This window comes from Capra hircus, chromosome 7 (assembly GCF_001704415.2).
Source record: "Capra hircus breed San Clemente chromosome 7, ASM170441v1, whole genome shotgun sequence".
Lineage (NCBI taxonomy): Eukaryota > Metazoa > Chordata > Mammalia > Artiodactyla > Bovidae > Capra > Capra hircus.
Window position 1 is genome coordinate 50,950,193 of NC_030814.1, and position 17,891 is coordinate 50,968,083.

The window sequence follows — 17,891 nt, forward strand, 5'->3', positions numbered from 1 at the left end:
AAGAAAATAAAATTTGTCACTGTTTCCACTTTTTCCCTTTCTCTTTGCTGTGAAGTGATGGAACTAGATGCCATGGCCATAGCTTTTTGAATATTGAGTTTCAAGCTAGATTTTTCCTCTAACCCTCATCAAGAGGTCCTTTAAATCTTCTTCACTTCCTGCCATTAGAGTAGTATCATCTGAGATTGTTGATACTTCTCCTGGCAATCTTGATTCCAGCTTGTGATTCATCCAACCTGGTATTTCACATAACGGACTCTGCATAGAAGTTAAATAAGCTGGGTGACAATATACAGCCTTGTCATACCCCTTTCCCAATTTTGAGCCAGTCGGTTGTTCAATTGTTGCTTCCTGACATACTTGCAGGTTTCTCAGGAAACAGGTAAGGTGGTCTGATGCTCCCATCTCTTCAAGAATTTTCCACAGTTTGTTGTGATCCGCACAGTCAAAGGTTTTACTATAGTCAGTGAAACAAAAGTAGATATTTTTTCTGTAATTGCCTTGCTTTCCCCATGATCCAACAAATGTTGGCAATTTGATCTCTGGTTCCTCTGGCTCTTCTAAACCCAGTTTGTACATCTGAAAGTTCTTGGTTCATGTACTGTTGAAGCCTAGCTTGAAAGTTTTGAACATAACCTTACTAACATGGGAGATACGCACAATTCTACAGTAGTTTGAACATTCTTTGGCATTGCCCTTTCTTTGGGATTGGAATGAAGACTGACTTTTTCTATTCCTGTGGCCACTGCTGAGTTTTCCAAATTTGCTAACGTATTTAGTGCAGCACTTAATAACATCATTTTTAAAGATTTTAAATAGCTCTCCACTAGCTTTGTTCATTGTAATGCTTCCTAAGGCCCACTTGACCTCACACTCCAGGGTTTCCAGCTCTAGGTGAGTGACCATACCACCATGGTTATCCAGATCTTTAAGACCTGTTTTGTATAGTTCTTCTGTGTATTGTTGCCACCTCTTCTTAATCTCTTCTGTTTCTTTTAGGTCCTTACCATTTCTGTTCTTCATCATGCCCATCCTTGCATGACATGTTCCCTTGATAACTCTAATTTTCTTGAAGAGACTTGTAGTCTTTCCTATTTTATTGTTTTCCTCTGTTTCTCTGCATTGTTCTTTTAAGAAGGCCTTCTTATTTCTTCTTGCTATTCTCTGGAACTCTGCATTCAGCTGAGTATATCTTTCCCTTTCTCCCTTGTCTTTTGCTCTCTTCTTTACTCAGCTGTTTGTAAAGCCCTCAGACAATCACTTTGCCTTCTTGCATTTCTTTTTCTTTGGGATAGTTTTGGTGACTGCCTGAGTTGGGAAGATCTCCTGGAGTAGGAAATGGAAACCCACTCCTGTATTCTTGCCTGGAAAATTCCATGGACAGAGGAGTCTGGTGGGTTATAGTCCATGGAGTCCCAAAGCATCTGACACCACTGAGCCACTAAGCACACAGCACAGCATCTTTATTCATGGAAGAGTGCAAATCCCACAGTATAAGGTGTTTCTTTTTCCTAATTTTTCCTCAACCTAATTCACCACCCTCCCCCTCAACCAGGCCTTTACCTAAATATCAGATGCATCCCCCATTTTGGTTAGACCCTCTTCAATTATATACATGAAGAGTAACATCTATGTGCATAAGATATAATTGAGATTTTACAAATAGAAAAAAAAATGGTCTTAATGTTTTTAGTTAACATACTTTTATACATAAGAATAAAAGAAAAAAATCCCTCTGCCCGCAAACATTTCCTGGGTACCTACTGTGACTCAGGCTCTGTTCTCCATGCTTGGAATACAGTTATAAATGGGGATGACAAAGGAAGAAAAAAAATCTTGATTACAAAACTACATAGAGAAAACATTGACTATAAAGTCATGATTTAGGCTTATACCTCTCTGACCTTATCACCAGAAATTTGCCCTCGCACTCACCCCTCTTCCGTCACTGTTGCTTCCTTGCTGAACCCCGAACAAATCAGGTGTCCTTCAGACTAAAGGACTGTGTTCTAGCTTTTCCTTTTGCTGTTCCACAAGATACTTGTTTGGCCAACTCCCTCATCTCCATTTCTTCTAGTTAGAACTCTTCTAATCATCTGACTTAGTATTGCAATTGGCTACTGTCTCTCCCTAAGTACTATTATGTTATTTATTTACTTATTATGATTATTTTTTGTCTGTTACCTCTTCCTGTGATGTAAGCTTCATCAAGATAGGGGATTTTTGTTTGTTTGTTTGTATGTTTTTTCCTTTCTCATCCCTATCCATAACTGTATTTTAAGCATGGAGACCAGAGCCTCCTTCAGAGTAGGCACCCAGTAAATATTTGCTGGCAGAGGGATGATCACCTAGTAAATATATCTGGAGCGGTCTTCTGTGTGAGTTCACCAGGAAGATGTTATCTGTAAATACATGCTATATTGAATTAGAGTACTCAAAGGGTAGTTTTTCAGTACTTCCAACTGGATGGCTCAGAATGAGATATTTATACATCTTGCTTGTCTTCCTAGGATTGAGCCAGCTACGTGGAGATGGAACTGGTTATCAAAAGAGCTATGTTTTAACCTTGGCTTTTCTACTAACTGGAGCTTTTTTTCTTTGGCAGTATAAGTAAGCTTTCTCTGAGCTTTTAGATTTCTCACATTTCATCCAACCCTCTCATTCCATGATTAACATCAGTTACTTTCGTTCCTTAATGTACAGTTTTAGAGACTTTGCATCTATTCATTATTTATTGAACATATATTCACTTCTTTCTTCTAGATCCTTTGATGTTGCTGGGAAGCCAAATAAAGTCGGTCTTTATGAAGTATCTATTATGTAGTAATATAATCCATCATTACCGAGAGATGAGAAAACTATGGTCCAGAGAGGATAAATATTTTATTTTTATATACAATATTTTTCCTGAAATTAGGAAGAAACTGTAATTTGTGATCTAAGACTTAAATCATAGATACTGTAAAATAATTATAGACATATGATCATCTCAGTAAAAGTTCCTTCATTATTTATACTGAAATTCCAAGAATAAAGAGAAAGAAGGACATGAATGTACCTATGGCTGATTCTTGTTGGTGTTTGACAGAAAACAACAAAATTCTGTAAAGCAATTATCCTTCAATTAAAAAATGAAGTGGAAAAAAAAAAAAAGAGGAGGAAGGGGGTTTTCCTAGGTTCCCATGGTGACCACTGCATGGTTGATTTCCATCAGAAAAACAGGTCTTTTTATCCAGGTTTATGCCAGGTCAGTATCCTATATTGTATCTGTAGGTTTTGTTTTGTTTTTTTGATGACAAATTATAAAAAGAAAAAAAAACTGATTTTACAGAATTTACTTTATTGTCAAGCGAATCAAGGGAAATATATATGGAATACCCTAGGCTCAAGGTAGAGTAGAAGGTGTGTCTTTATAAATTGAAGGGATTCGCTAGAGAAAAGTAAAGTAAAAGCAGAGGCAAGTAAAGAAATACGAGAGAGCTGGCAAGTCAGCTCTCTGATTGAGCATTTTCAGCATTCGGGTTCTGATTCAGCATTTTCCACGGTGCTTTAGGTTGATTTTCCCACCACTTTTCCTACAAAAAAGGAAGACAAATATATGCTCAGTGGAATTGCATTACTATCCATCACATAGGTTGGAAAAAGGTTTAACTGTCATAGAAACAATTGATTCACAGGTATCCATGTCTATGATTAGGTGTTAGTTAAATACACTTGGAGGTAACATCTGGCCTAATTGCAGGAAGTATGAATCTCAAACTTCAGAGTTTTACTAAGGTTTAGACCTTTTGGTTTTAACTGTTCATTATCTGAGAGTAAATATGTATACAGATGTAAAAGTGAATGGAGATATAATTGCAAAGAGACTATACTGTCATAGTTCTAACCTGATAGAAGATGTAAGAAGTTGAACCAAATATTCAGGCCTTTGGCATTTTTTAGCAGACATGTTTTCAGGCCCTCTCAGAAATATGGGCCCATTAAATCAAATCTCATCTTACCCTACTGCCCTTTTCCTGGGAAAATTTTCGTATTGATTTGTCAGATATATAGAAATATAGGCACATGTGTATTATTTATAGATTTAATATTTATCAATGTCATTCTACATGCTTAGCCCTGTTATTGATAGGGATTTATATATTCCCTGTGCCTAGGAATTTTATGGGTTAATTAAGGAAAGTTAAGGTATTCATAGAAGAAACTCTAATACAGGAAAATGATGACAGTGGTAGAAGACACTAGGAAGTGTGATCATTTGTATCTTGCTTAAATCCCCCGGCTTTTAGAGCAGTCAGACCAAAAGACTGATTAATTGATGGAGTAAATATTATTAAATATAAATTACATTTCATCAGGAATCTAATAGTCAACTAAAATAATATAGACTAAAATCTATAGCACTTGTTCTGCTTCTTATAAACATGTAAACTCAATAAATATTTTTCTTTGTTAGAATCTTCCTAATATAATTGGTATTTGTATAGTCTGGATAATAAAGGATAATCCTCTCTGTTGTTTATTGAAAGGCTGTTTTCATCAGAATGAATGGAACTTATTGCCTTCAAAATGTATTATTTTTTATAAAATAAATATCAGAGAATAATTTGGATAATATTTTTTTTTGGATAATATTTTTATTGATAAATTTTCTCCTAAGTTTTTCGTGTTTCTGATTTTGAGGAATTTTTTAACTTGACTACACTTCTAAAACTTTCTTTCATCTTTTCCAAAATTATAATAACAACAAACATAATTGTATGAAAATGATTGAAATTTTAATTAGAAATAAATGAAAAAATAACAAAATGTATCAAAATGCTTAAAGACATATAAAATTTTTTTTAATTACCTGAGTCAAAAATACTAACAAATTGAAATACCTGAGATTATGTTTTTAGATAATTTAGAAACCTTCAGATAACTTTGGCAGTGGAGGGGGAGGGGTTGTTTTTGTTTCATTTGTTTTCAGCTCATCTGCCTGAAGCTTATTACTTCAGTTCCTATGGATGGGTATGAGTAGAACTTTCTAGAATATCTCAAGGTAAGTGTCATAATCTTATTCTGGAAGTTTGTGTTTGCAAGGTAGATTTGATGAATATGATACTTACACCACTGCCTTACAGAAGGCACATTTATTGCCATATGTCTGGCCATCAGAACCACAGTGGGGATTAGATTCCCGAGTACAGTAGACCTTGGGGTCCTTGAACTCATCACAGTCAACCTAGCAAAGCAAACGCAGTGACATTGATATTAGTGCATTCTGTCTAAGGGACTGTCCCTCAGAACATAAGTTTTAGACAGTAAACTTAAAATTATACATATTATTGTATATAGTTGTGGTGTAAAGTTTTCTAAGTAAAAATAACTTTCTTTTTCTAACTAGAATATATTAAACATAATTAAGATATTTTCTTTAAAGAACATATGTCTATAGTCACTGTATTCAGGGGTATGTTAATAATATAAGGCAGATGCTTATTTCTTACAGGATGAGTGAGACAAATGCTATGGGTATGATTTTATCCTCCAATGCTAATTTACACCAATTGAGAGTAGTTTTGGGTCTTTAAATGGGGAGAGGGGCGGGGAAACAACTGTATTGGGATTTCCTGGTTATCCAGTGGTTAGGGCTCCACATTTCCCCTCCAGCAGACACAGGTTCGATTCCTGGTCTGGGAACTAAGATCCCACATGCTGTATGCTGCAGACAAAAAAAAAAGAAAATTTTTATTAGTGTAACTCCAAAAGCACTCCTCCTGAATTGCTTTAAAGTTATGGATGGTCACTGCAAGACGCTCCTAGGTATTATTTGATAACTGGTCAGTTTTCCCGTGGCTGCTATATCAGTTTATTATCTCTTGAAAACAAAATTCTAATATCTTTACATTAACTTACTCTGTCCCAGAATCTGTAGAATTTGAACTTTTGTGCCTACTACAATAACTGAGTAATGACTGCCCTAAACTGTTCTGTTTTGAAGGATTCTGAGGTCGCATCTAGCCTTGGTGAGAAAACACGCTGTGACCAATTAATAATTATCATCATGGGCTCTATAGAAGGAATGATTATGCTACTAATGTATCTCCTTAGTTACAGTGATATCTTGGAATTAGTCTGGAGTTTTAAGATTCTTTTCAATTCACTCTCAACTGAGTCAGTATTTGGTGTGCAGATAACATATGAGCCATTTTATTCCAGAGAACAGGCAATGTGCAGTAGGTAAAACTGAACTCCTTCAGATGGCAGCTGTGTGGAATGAAGTGACATTTAAACATGAATAGAAGGACCATACTTTACCCCATCATAGTTTTATTAAAATAATACTCTTATGTTTATCAGTTGCTTCATAATCTCCAAACTCTTCTCACATGGATCAACTCCATTGTCTCACAGTAAAGCTGAGATTCACATTGAACAATATAAAACATATTAGCCAATTTACAGATGTGAATATCAATCCTTAGGAAATTAAGAGGCTTACCAGTGCCATACAACCAGAAGCACTGAGACCAGTGCTTGAACATACTTTTCATGGCTGACCCAGAATTTCTGGCAATATACAATTGTTGATTTCCAACAAATCTTCATTGAGAGAAATAAAGACCAACTGTCATGATATACCTTGACCTTGCTTATAGTCAGGCCATGTAGACTTTATTAAAGTAACTTATTAGGGGACTGTATGGGCACAGGTAAGATGAATCATTTGTTTAAAGTATTAGCAAACCATTATATACTGACAAAGCCCCCTGAAACTTTGCACAAGGAGATGCCCAGCAAAAACGCCATACAACTGAATTTTAAAAATATTATCACATATATCAGGTTTAACGTATCCAAAACTCTCGAATATAACTTTTTGTTGAAATTTGGCGTCTTATACTATTAAGATTGGGTAGTGTGATACTAACCAGTGATTTTCTTAGGGCTGGGTCAGATAGAAAATACCCAGGCTTCTTATCGTCCTACATATAGGCCCACTTTCTCCTCTGCTCTTACAGATAACTCCATCTTCTCATACCACTTTCAGGAGAGTAATCTTTTCTTTAGGTCTCCAAATAGAAAATAAAAGCTGGAAAATCTTTAGGATATTATAAACCACAGAATGTGTGTGTGTTACTCATTCAGTCATGTCTGACTCTGCGACTGCATGGACTGTAGCCCGCTAGGCTTTTCTGTCCGTGGGGTTTTCCAAGCAAGAATACTGGAGTGGGTTGCCATTTCCTTCTCCAGGGGACCTTCCTGACCCAGGGATCGAACCTGCCGCATTGCAGGCTGATTCTTTACTGTCTGAGCCACCAGGGAAACCATAGAATATTAAAAAACAAACAAACAAAACCATGCATTTGTATTTATGTTACTAAAGTACACATTTGCAGTTGTGTGCGTGAGTCAAGAAAATTCTTTAAACCACAGAATCATCATGTTTTCTTTTATTTCACATAGAGCTAATGGGTAACTAGTATTTAGAGAACACAGTGCTTGGTGCTGGTGATATAAGAAGGAAGCAGTTATAAATATATCAATAAGCTCACCATCTTATCTGCATTAGGGAACCAGAGAAGGGCAGATAATTACAGCACTGTGTGTCATAAAGGCCACAATGGGACAAATACAGGCAATGTGGAAACTGAGAAAAAGGGCATCTCAGTCAGAGATATGTGTCTCCCTACAGGTTCTAAATATTTCCATTGTCAACTTCTTTGCTGTAAACATCTTTGCCACAGACACTTTCATGGATAGCTAATCGACCATAAAGCAATTTTTCCATAAAAGATAAAATTACTAAAAATAAAAGAGAGACATTAATGACAATATAATGAAATTTATTTTCATAGCAAAATTAAAAAGACTTTATTGCAAAATATAGCATATTTGACTGCACTTAAAATGTGTGCAGATTCATGGCCATATTGCACAAATACCTAATTTAATTTTATGGGTTGTTCCTAAGCACCTGCCTTCAACATCTTTAGTTCATAGTATTACACCTTTTTCTGCTAATTTGTTTCCTTATTTGGCATCACACTTTTTTACTAAAATTCCTGCCTTCATTAAGAGTGGTATCGTTTTCTAAATACTAGGATACATATTTGTAACTATTTGTTTTACTTTGTAAAGCTTTTACACTGTTGTTTGTTCCTGGTGTAGTGCCAAATAAGTATTACCACCATATTTTCTGCCAAGCCCATATGTGAAGTTTTTATTAGCCATCATTTTAAAACTGCCAGGGTGCTTCTCACTATCCAGGCCATTGTATGGGCCAAGATTTATATAATATAAAAATGGGAATACTGTATCAATGGAGAAATGAAACCTAACTGTCAACCACTGAAAGCTGAAATAACAGTCCAAGCCATCAACTGGTTTCTCTTTTGTGGCAAAATTGCCTTACAGCTAATTAGTTCACAAGGACTGAAACACCTGTGGCAAAGATGTTCATAACAAAGCAGCATATGGGGAAGATGCCGACCGTGGCCTCTCAGATCAGGTGAAGAAAAAAGTCTCTTACTTGAAAGAGACGCCTCCTTAAGCCACCTTTTCTTGGCATCCAGCCCTCTGATCTTGTGTTGCAGCCTCTTTTGTCCTTCAGAAAGCAACATGGAAGTGGCACTTGCGGAGGTTCTTTGCTTTGAGAATTTCTAGATCCCTCCTCCCTCCCTAAACCCACCTGACCCTTCCATCACCCCTGGGAATAGGAGTAGGAAAAGCAAAGGATTTCAGTGAATAAAACCAAATCAACTAACTGGTATATTACCAAGCCTCCTTAAATTAACATAGGTACACGAATCTACATACTTGTAAATTGCAGTGGCTTCCCGTGATTCCTGAAGTAAGCTCAGGAGTGGCAGAGCTTTTTCTGCCACTTGCCATTGGGCAGTTGTGTTATCTTGGACAAAGTACTCAACATCTGTGCCTCAATTTTTTTAACCAAAATTTTAAAAACAAAACCCCAAAATACAGTTGCCATGCCTCATTCCCAGGGTTTTTATAACAATCAAATGTAGTCACCTTAAGAGTTGTAGAAAGTCAGTGTGGAATATTTGAAATAGTCCTGAAGGAGTAGTGTAGAAAATAAGCCTCTCATTGTGGGCCTGCACTAACTGTATCTCTCATCACATTCCGAAAGGCTCTGTAACTCATAAAGAATGCTAAGTGTCATGAGACTAGAAAACCCCGAAGGATGCTCCAGCTTTGATAATCCAAATTGTAGCTGTGACTTCTTATGGTGGAATAGCGTAGTAAAGCTGGGTCCTTAGTTCTTCAGTTTGATGGGAGAAATAACAACTATTGTTCAAATGCTTCCTCCTTGTCTAAAGGATACTCTTCACTCACTTGTAAAAATTGTAGCATGGTGACTAGGGACAGAAAAGAACCACCCTCAGAGAATTCCAGAGATTTGTTTTTTTTTCAGTCACTCAGTTGTGTCTGACTCTTTGTGACCCCATGGACTGCAACACACCAGGCTTCCCTATCCTTCACCATCTCCTGGAGCTTGCTCAAATTCATGTCCATTGAGTCGGTGATGCCATCCAACCATCTCGTCCTCTGTTGTCCCCTTCTCCTCCTGCCTTCAATCTTTCCCAGCATCAGGGTCTTTTCCAGTGAGCCAGCTGTTCACATCAGGTGGCGAACGGTTCAGAATGTAGCCTTTGCAGAATGCCCTTACAGAGCCAGCCAGAAATCCCTGCTCTGAGGCAGAGAGCCAGGCTGGTTGCTGTTATTGTTCACTCACTGTCATGTCTGACTCTGCAACCCCATGGACTATAGCATGCCAGGCTCCCCTGTCTTCCACTATCTCCTGGAGTTGGCTAGAATTCATCTCCATTGAGTCAGTGATGCTGTGTAACCATCTCATCCTCTGCTTTCCCATTTTCCTTTTGCCTTCAATCTTTCCCAGCTTCAGGGTCTTTTCAAGTGAGTCGGTTCTTTGTATCAGTATTGGAGCTTCAGAAACAGTTCTTCCAATGAGTATTCAGGGTTTATTTCCTTTCAGATTGACTGTTGTGATCTCCTTGCAGTCCAAAAGACTCTAAAGAGCCTTCTCCAGCACCATAATTCGAAAGTGTCAGTTTTTCAGCGCTCTGCCTTCTTTATGGTCTAACTCTCACATCCATACGTGACTATTGGAAAAACCATAGTTTTGACTATACAGACCGTTGTCAGCAATGTGATGCCTCTGCTTTTTAACGTGCTGTCTAGGTTTGTCATAGCTTTCTTTCCAAGGAGCAGGCATCTTTTAACTCCATGGCTGTAGTCACCATCTATGGTGATTTTGGAGCCCAAGAAAATAAAATCTGTCACTGCTTCCCCCTTTTTCCCCTCTATTTGCCATGAAGTTGATGGAACTGGATGCTATGATCTTAGTTTTTGGAATGTTGAGTTTCAATATTTTAATTCTAAAAAAAATCCAGTGAAAATTTGCAGACACACACACTCCCCTAGGATGTAAGACTTCATTTCTTCTCTTTACTGAAAAATACTGCCTTTGTGGGTAAATTAGCCCCTTTCTTTCCCAGCCCCCTTAATACCAGTTTTCCTAACCCCTCTCTAACTTGACTTCTACTTCCCCTGTTTAGTGCTTCCATACAACCAAAACTGCTCTACAAATGACATCTTTCAGGATCCATTGGATATTTATAAAATGCTCATGATTTCTTTATGATATGTGCTATTCTTGACTACCCCCAACTTTTCAAAACTCCTTTCTGATTCGTATATGTCAGTACTCCCAGTTTTCCAGCTATTTCTTCTCTTTTTTATTATCTTTTCTAGCTTCCTTCTGAATATTAATTATATGCATTTTCAAGAAAACTTTATATACTTGATTTTCTCTGAGAACATGTTATTTCCCCAGATGATACTAATGAGTCCTAGACTTTTTTTCTTGTCTTCAAAATTTCAGTGTCTAGTTTCCACTTGTCAGAAATACACAAGATACCTTTAGTCAACAGTTTGAGTTATACTTAATATTCATTTATGTCCAAAATAGAACTCTGTATTTTTCCATCTAAATTAGTTTTGCATTCTAATTTTTCCACTCTCCATCACAGCTGCTGCTGCTGCTGCTGCTAAGTCACTTCAGTTGTGTCTGACTCTTTGCAACCCCATAGACGGCAGCCCACCAGGCTCCCCCATCTCTGGGATTCTCCAGGCAAGGACACTAGAGTGGGTTGCCATTTCCTTCTCCAATGCATGAAAATGAAAAGTGAAAGTTAAGTTGCTCAGTTGTGTCCGACTCTCAGCAACCCCATGGACTGCAGCCTTCCAGGCAGGAGTACTGGAGTAGGGTGCCATTGCCTTCTCCACTCCATCAGAGCACCATTCTTCAAATCCCTCAACCTACCCTCAGGTTAAAACATCATCATTTCTATCCCTCAGGGATAGGAAGGGAACAAGTGTTCCCTTTCATGTATTTCTTTATCTTAAGATACCTCTTCACCAATTTCAGATTTACTACCTATACCCATCCTCAGCATTTCTGACCTGAAGCTTGTATAATGAATTTTGCTCTCTTTGCCTCCATTTCCTTCAAGTTTCCAAATCCCTTCAACACACAAAGACAAGTCGTCTTACTTGAAAGTACTGTTTCCATTGCTTCTTTAGGACATGAGGCTAGTGATCACTATTCTGTATTTGTTAGATAATTACACTGCTCGAAGCACTTTCCCATGAACTGCATAATTGCTTTCTGTTGCTGGTTAGAGGTAGCATGGAGCTATGGAAATATCCTGAGATGATGACTGCACAGCTTTACTGCTATTGGTAAACTTGACTCAGTGAGGTCCTCTTTCTGAGGCCTTGGTTTTCCTCTGTAGCTAAGTTGTTGAGGCTGACTAACATCTCCAAATTGTATTAATGTTTAAGTATTCTGTCAGTATAATAGTTATAAGTGAATTCAAGGTTATTAGGAAGCATGAACAACACCATTTTCTAGTCAAGAGCATTGTTTTACTAACTGTATTAAAATTTGCCATGTGTTTATCTTGAAGTACAACAAACTTAAATTTAGATATTCCTAAGACTATTATAAAAGAAAACATTTGCCTATCATTGTTTTTGAGGGATTTGTTAATCCCAGTCATAAATATTCATTTAAACATGTCTTTAAGTATATGGTTCCAAATACACAGCCTGATAGAGAAAATAAGAAAAATAAAGATAGTGTAGGAAGTGATTCTAATAAAAATTTATCCAGGTTAAATGGACTATCTGTATTCTGAGATTATGACTTCCAAGCATTTGTTATTAATATTATACTACAATTTCTGAAATGAAGGGTGGTGATGGTAAATAATAGCTTTATCCTGAAGTTATTTTTATTTTACTATTTATGTTTTTTAATGTTCTTACTTGGCAGATTAAAGATTTGGTAGCATATTAGTCATTTACATTTATGGGGAAATTTTTACAGGACCATGAATTTCAAGTCTTAGAATATACTTTTTGTTTAGCTCAAATAATATTTTTGAAAGAATGAGAAACTTTTACAGATCTATAATTAAGACTGCTAGCTATAATCTCCCATCAGATGCTTCATAATGAAAAGACTTCTTCGCATGAAAAGAATGACGTGGGTGTTGGAAAAAAATTGTTCTTCCTTTGTCTTGGCTGGATCAAAGTTAGGCAGGCAACCTCCTAAGGTTAGCTTCAACTTCTGCCTGGCTTTGGGACTGTCACCCTCTTTCCAGACTTGCAGAAGAGAAAGTGTAGCCTTGATACCATCCAAAAGGTGACAGCTTCTTTGCCATTTATATTTGAATGGAAGAGAGACAGCAGTCTTGGCAAGGCATGTTTAGTTCACACTGATTCAGATATCTCAGGCCAGAAGGGCTTTAGCGATCATTGAATCCAAGTCTTCATTTTAGAGATGCGGAGACAAAGGCAATGAGAAGGGAAAGAGACATCCTTCAAATTACACAGGCAGTAAATATTCAAACTCGGACTCCTCTATATTGTCTCCAACATACTGGAGCACTCCAAAATCAGTGCATTCCAGCGCTAGATTCCTAGAATATAGATCCAAAGCCTCTTATCTGGGATTATTATTCACTAAGTCTGGCCTGGTCTCTGAGGATCTACATGTTGAGTGAGCATCTGCAGGGATCCTAAAGCAAGCAGAATATAAGACGTAGACTCATCTAGAGGAATAGAATCAGTAGAATATTTTAAATGAACTTTAGAAACCACCAAAAATCTGTGAAACATTAAAGATCTGGGAAGTAAGAGCCCAAAGGAGGGAAGTAACTTTTGTGTTAATGAGAAAACCAGGATTAAAGTCTATATTGTAAAAACCTATGTGTAATGGTCTTAATCATATACCTACCTAATAAGGTATAAAATATATTGGCTGAATCTTATGTCTTATTCTTGTTTGCTTCTTTTGATATATAACATAGACAGTACTGACATAACTATTTAAATATAAGGAGAAATCAATTTTAAGATGTACAATTATGTATATCAGTATAAACACACATATGCACACACAAGTGTGCATGCACACACACATATACACACACACAGGCAGTTAGTTATAAGGTGTCATTCATTTTAAGACACATCCCAATTTCTGAGATACTAAAATTTGGGAGGAAAATGTCTTGTGCAATGTAGTAGATATATTAAGGTTGGAAAATATTTTTCAGCTTCTCTGCCAACTCCCGATTAGTTGGCAGTAGTGTCTGGAAACTTTTGATGCCAAGGGTTCTTGGGCACAGCAAGGCAAACAACAACCAACGCCAAGGTCAAGTATTACTGTTCAGTGTGGACATATGGGTGTGATTGGCAGGGCAAATACCTCTTGTTTGTGTTGTCTATTTGATAGCTAGGACAAAAGAACTGGTAAAAAGTTGGTGGATTAATTTGGAACATGCCAGTCCAAACAATAAAGATAATTTGTGCCTTTTCCACTTTTTAACCCAAATTGTATTTAAATTTGATTGAACCAGTCTGTGTCTACTCAATACAGAACACTAAACAAATTGTCTGCTCTTGGTTGCCTTACTTCTAAAAAGAAAATAATAATCTCTGTTCTAACTCTTTCAAAAGATCGTTATTAATCAATAACTAATCCTTTCATAGTTTATGTAACTACACATAGTTTACCAAATGATCCCACATAGTTTATGTAATTTAAATCTGATTCTGTGAGGTAAATGATAATATCCCTTTTCAATAGGTGTGGAAATTGTAGCTCAGAAAAGCTGAGTAACTTGCCCAAGATTACACAATGAAATCAGTGAAAGAGCATGAATGTTACCACAGATTCATTCTCTTTTTATTTGTATTCATTTAATTTTAACAGAATCTGAGAGTGGGTGTCTAGGCCCTTTTAAACTGAAAGCAGTATTCTCATAACGAGATTATAGTGAGAAAACTAAGAACTTCTGCTGTTTTCTGCATCTGTCCTACTTGTCCATTTCTTTGCTCTTTTACCCATAGACAGACCTCGTTGGTCAGGGAGTACCAGCTAAGAGCCACCGAGGTCGGAAGAATAAATAAAATTATGTACACTGACCTGAGCTCCTTGACTGAAGACACCTGAAAAAAAAAGAAAAAAACGCATGAAATCCAAACACTGTAATTTTTGTGGGGATGGGATTTGCAATATTAGGTAATCCCAAAGCCTAAAATGGTACTTGTACTTGGTTCTTGGTCATCTCAACGAGTCATGGCTTGGTTACTTTACATTTTTATACCTGCTCTCCTCTTAGGGAACAGTAGAAACTTGGAAAGTGATGTGTGGAGATGGACCATGATGGTGTAATATTTCTGGGAGGGTGGGGTGGAGTGAGAAAAATAGTTTAAGGATCTGGAGATTCATCTTGCTGTCCTGGCCCTGTCACTCATTCACTGTGGAAATGATTTATCATCTCTGGCCTCGCTTTGGAGAAGTTGGGTGGGAAAGTTGACTCTAACTCTGCCATTCCCAAGTTTCCCAATGCTTCTGGTCCCTCCCCAAAGCACTTGTCTCGGGAAGTTGAAGGTAGGGATTGGATTTGTTGTCTGTTCTTTGAGCCTGAAATTGTTCTTCTGCCTTCTGTGTTCAGCTGTAAAGACTCGGCTCAAATTTAGACTGGCAAGAACAAACTCATTTTCTATGACTCATTTTTCCTGCTACATCTCTCTATATTCCTGAAAGATTGTATTTCAAAAATGCAATCTTGCTTCTCTCTCTTTCCTTCCATCTTTACAATTTAATATGTAATTTTAGGTTGTGACTAATTAGCACAGTGGTTTAAAAACACTGTAATAATAAAAGTCTTAAGTTCAGTCCTGGTATGAGCTGCTGAATTTTGATCTCTGGCCTTTTCTGTAGAACTCCTAATACTAGCAGTATCCCCTTACATGTAAGTCCACAGCCACCTCAAAGACAGGAAGTGTGGCCAGTATTTATGGGAAGACAACTGGAAATACTTCAAAGTATATTCTCTGTTAAGAGAGATAAGGAGAGAGTAAAGCTTTTAAATTTGAAAGAAAGTTAGTGATGAACTACTGAAGTGATTACCAACCACACTGAAATGATATGACTGATTATTAAATATATAGACTCTCAGGACAACCACTTGAAAAATTCCATTATATGAGCCCAAATAGGGTCTGGAAGTCAATAGTTTTTGTTAACTACTCACAAATAATTGTTTTGACCAGGGAAGAGTCACTGTTAAAATTTTCAGCCATTTTCCCACTGTACAAATCACCATCTTACATGTAGGAAATGTCAAAGTGGAAGCTAGGTTAATATAAACAATGACTGAGCCAAACTAGTACTTGTATTTTTAAAATTTAGTGATGGCAATATTAATAGACATTTTTCAAGCACTTACTATGTTCTACTATGTTAAATGTTTTATATGCATTTTCTCATTTAACTCCGCAGGGCTAGTCCTTTTATATCCATATTTTACAGATGAGGAAAATGAGACTCAGAAAGGTCACACAGCTATAAAATGGAAATGCCAGGACTGAAATTTATTCCTCTTGGTCTCAACATTAAAGCTCCTGGGCACTGTGCCTTCCCAAATGTCCTCATGTCTATCAGGGACCTTGTTCTAGTATTAGTATTTGTTTGTATTAGTCAACCAGATCCGATTAGCCTTTGTAAAAAACAAAGCAATAAGAAGTTATTAATTATTTAGACAGTCTTTGCAAGTAGATTTTAATATAGTCAAATCTGTTTGTATACCATCTCAGCAGTTAACTGATCCACTTACTTGAGTTACTTGGCTTTACTAGTCACAGTTACTTCATAATATTGCAGAAACCCTTTTTTCATTTTTTTATAATTCTAAATATATTTGCTTATGAAAATATCAGTTCCCTGTGAACAACGACTTCTTCATCTGCTCAGTTTCATTGAAAAACTGTTGTTTTTACACGTTTGGGCATCTACAATCTCTGATAGCAGGCAAATTCAACTACTTTTATTATAGAAAATGATACACCAGATCTGCAAATTCCTAGGACTCAGTCTCAAGTCCAGCATTCTAAGAATGAAAGACTCTCAGCAAATTGACCTATTTCTTTAGTTGACACAGGCTGTTGGTGGATGTAACGAACCTAGGTTTGGGGTCCAAAGACTCTAGTGTGTGTTTTGTCCACTACAAAGGCACAGAGTAGAATAATAAAGAAAAAAAATAGATACAGTGGCCTTGTTCATTCACATGGATGATGATATGATGAAAGGCATCAAATTGAAGTACAGTTGTCCTTTGAATAATCAGAATTGATAGAATATATGACTGCGGCTCATTAATGTGGCCAAAGATACTCCCCTACTTCAAGAGTTGTTTAGTTCACCAATAACATATGTTTATGAATTCTAAGGTTCAGTGATTTTTTTCTGAAGGATTCTCTGAGTTTCCTGTTTTCTGCTTGTTTCAGTTTCAATTATTTGAGTCCTAATTATAAGAATAATGAGGACTGAAAAGCTTAGCTTTGTCTTGGAAAGCCAAGCTAATATTTAAAATAGTTATCAATTCTCCATACTATTCCTTTGGAACACACACCTGTGATGTCTAGAAGACCTAGATTCAAATTCCAAATTCTGCTTACTAGTTCAGTTCAGTCACTCAGTCGTGTCTGACTCTTTGGGATGCCATAAACCACGGTATGACAGGCTTCCCTGTCCATCACTGACTCCGGGAGCTTGCTCAAACTCAGTTACAAGTCCTTAAAATTTTAACTGTTTTGTGCTACAGTTTTCTCATATACGGAATGTGTCTATGAATACCTTGTTATGTGTGTTGCAGATAATGCATAAAAGCCCTGAGTACCTGCCTAGAATATAGTGTATGCTCAACAGATGAAAGTTATTTCATTATTACCATCACCCATTTTCATTATTGCAGTCATTATGATAATCTCTCAGAACTGATCTTTTGTATTAAAATTATTAGGATTTTGAAATATGGTGGACAAATACACTTGTCGTTTCCAGTTCAATGTAAGTATTGGATTTTAACTTTAAGGAAAAAAAAAACTCACCTGAGAAAAAGCAGAAAAGAGCCAGGAAGAGGAGCAGAAAGACACCTGATGTTTTCATGGTGCCAGTTAGCTCACTCAGATCAAGGCTGCTTTGTCCAGCTCAGGTTCTCTGTCAAGACAGTTCCCAGAGCTCTGAAACACACACTAAAACATATATATAGACATGATAAAGGGAGCTGGGATCTCCACCTTCTTTATAAACTCACATTCTGAAACCATCTGCAGTCCTGTATAGGCATTTATTGGAACCTGTCACCAATTTAGAGAAATGCTTCATGCTCCCCATCAATCTTAAAAATTAGAACAATTATATGAGTCATACCTTAGATCTTACCTTAGATCTTATTAATAGAGGATGTCATTTTCCACCAGTAATCTGTGTTTTCCTAACCGTC

General features: G+C 36.8%; 1 protein-coding gene across 2 annotated transcripts; it reads right to left on the bottom strand.

Annotated features, from left to right (window-relative positions):
• Positions 3,328-17,638, bottom strand: LOC102175572 (serine protease inhibitor Kazal-type 6). 2 transcript variants are annotated; one of them, XM_005683127.3, is made up of 5 exons: positions 17,497-17,631; positions 14,528-14,550; positions 8,519-8,593; positions 5,112-5,227; positions 3,350-3,575 (listed from the first exon to the last, which is right to left on the bottom strand). In XM_005683127.3, exons 1-5 carry the CDS (start codon positions 17,552-17,554, stop codon positions 3,530-3,532), a joined length of 318 nt encoding a protein of 105 aa, XP_005683184.1. In that variant the 5' UTR covers positions 17,555-17,631; the 3' UTR covers positions 3,350-3,529. The 2 variants fall into 2 exon arrangements, with proteins under 2 accessions (XP_005683185.1, XP_005683184.1); XM_005683128.3 differs by lacking the exon at positions 8,519-8,593 and having other exon boundaries at positions 3,328-3,575; positions 17,497-17,638.

Excerpts from the sequence above, each read along its gene's own strand:
- LOC102175572 (XM_005683127.3), bottom strand. The coding sequence starts at position 17,554 with ATGAAAACATCAGGTGTCTTTCTGCTCCTCTTCCTGGCTCTTTTCTGC. Across the intron at positions 14,551-17,496 it reads TCTTTTCTGCTTTTTCTCAG|GTGTCTTCAGTCAAGGAGCT; the intron begins GTGAGTTTTTTT and ends TTTTTTTTTCAG. Across the intron at positions 3,576-5,111 it reads GCCTTCTGTAAGGCAGTGGT|GAAAAGTGGTGGGAAAATCA; the intron begins GTAAGTATCATA and ends CCTTTTTTGTAG.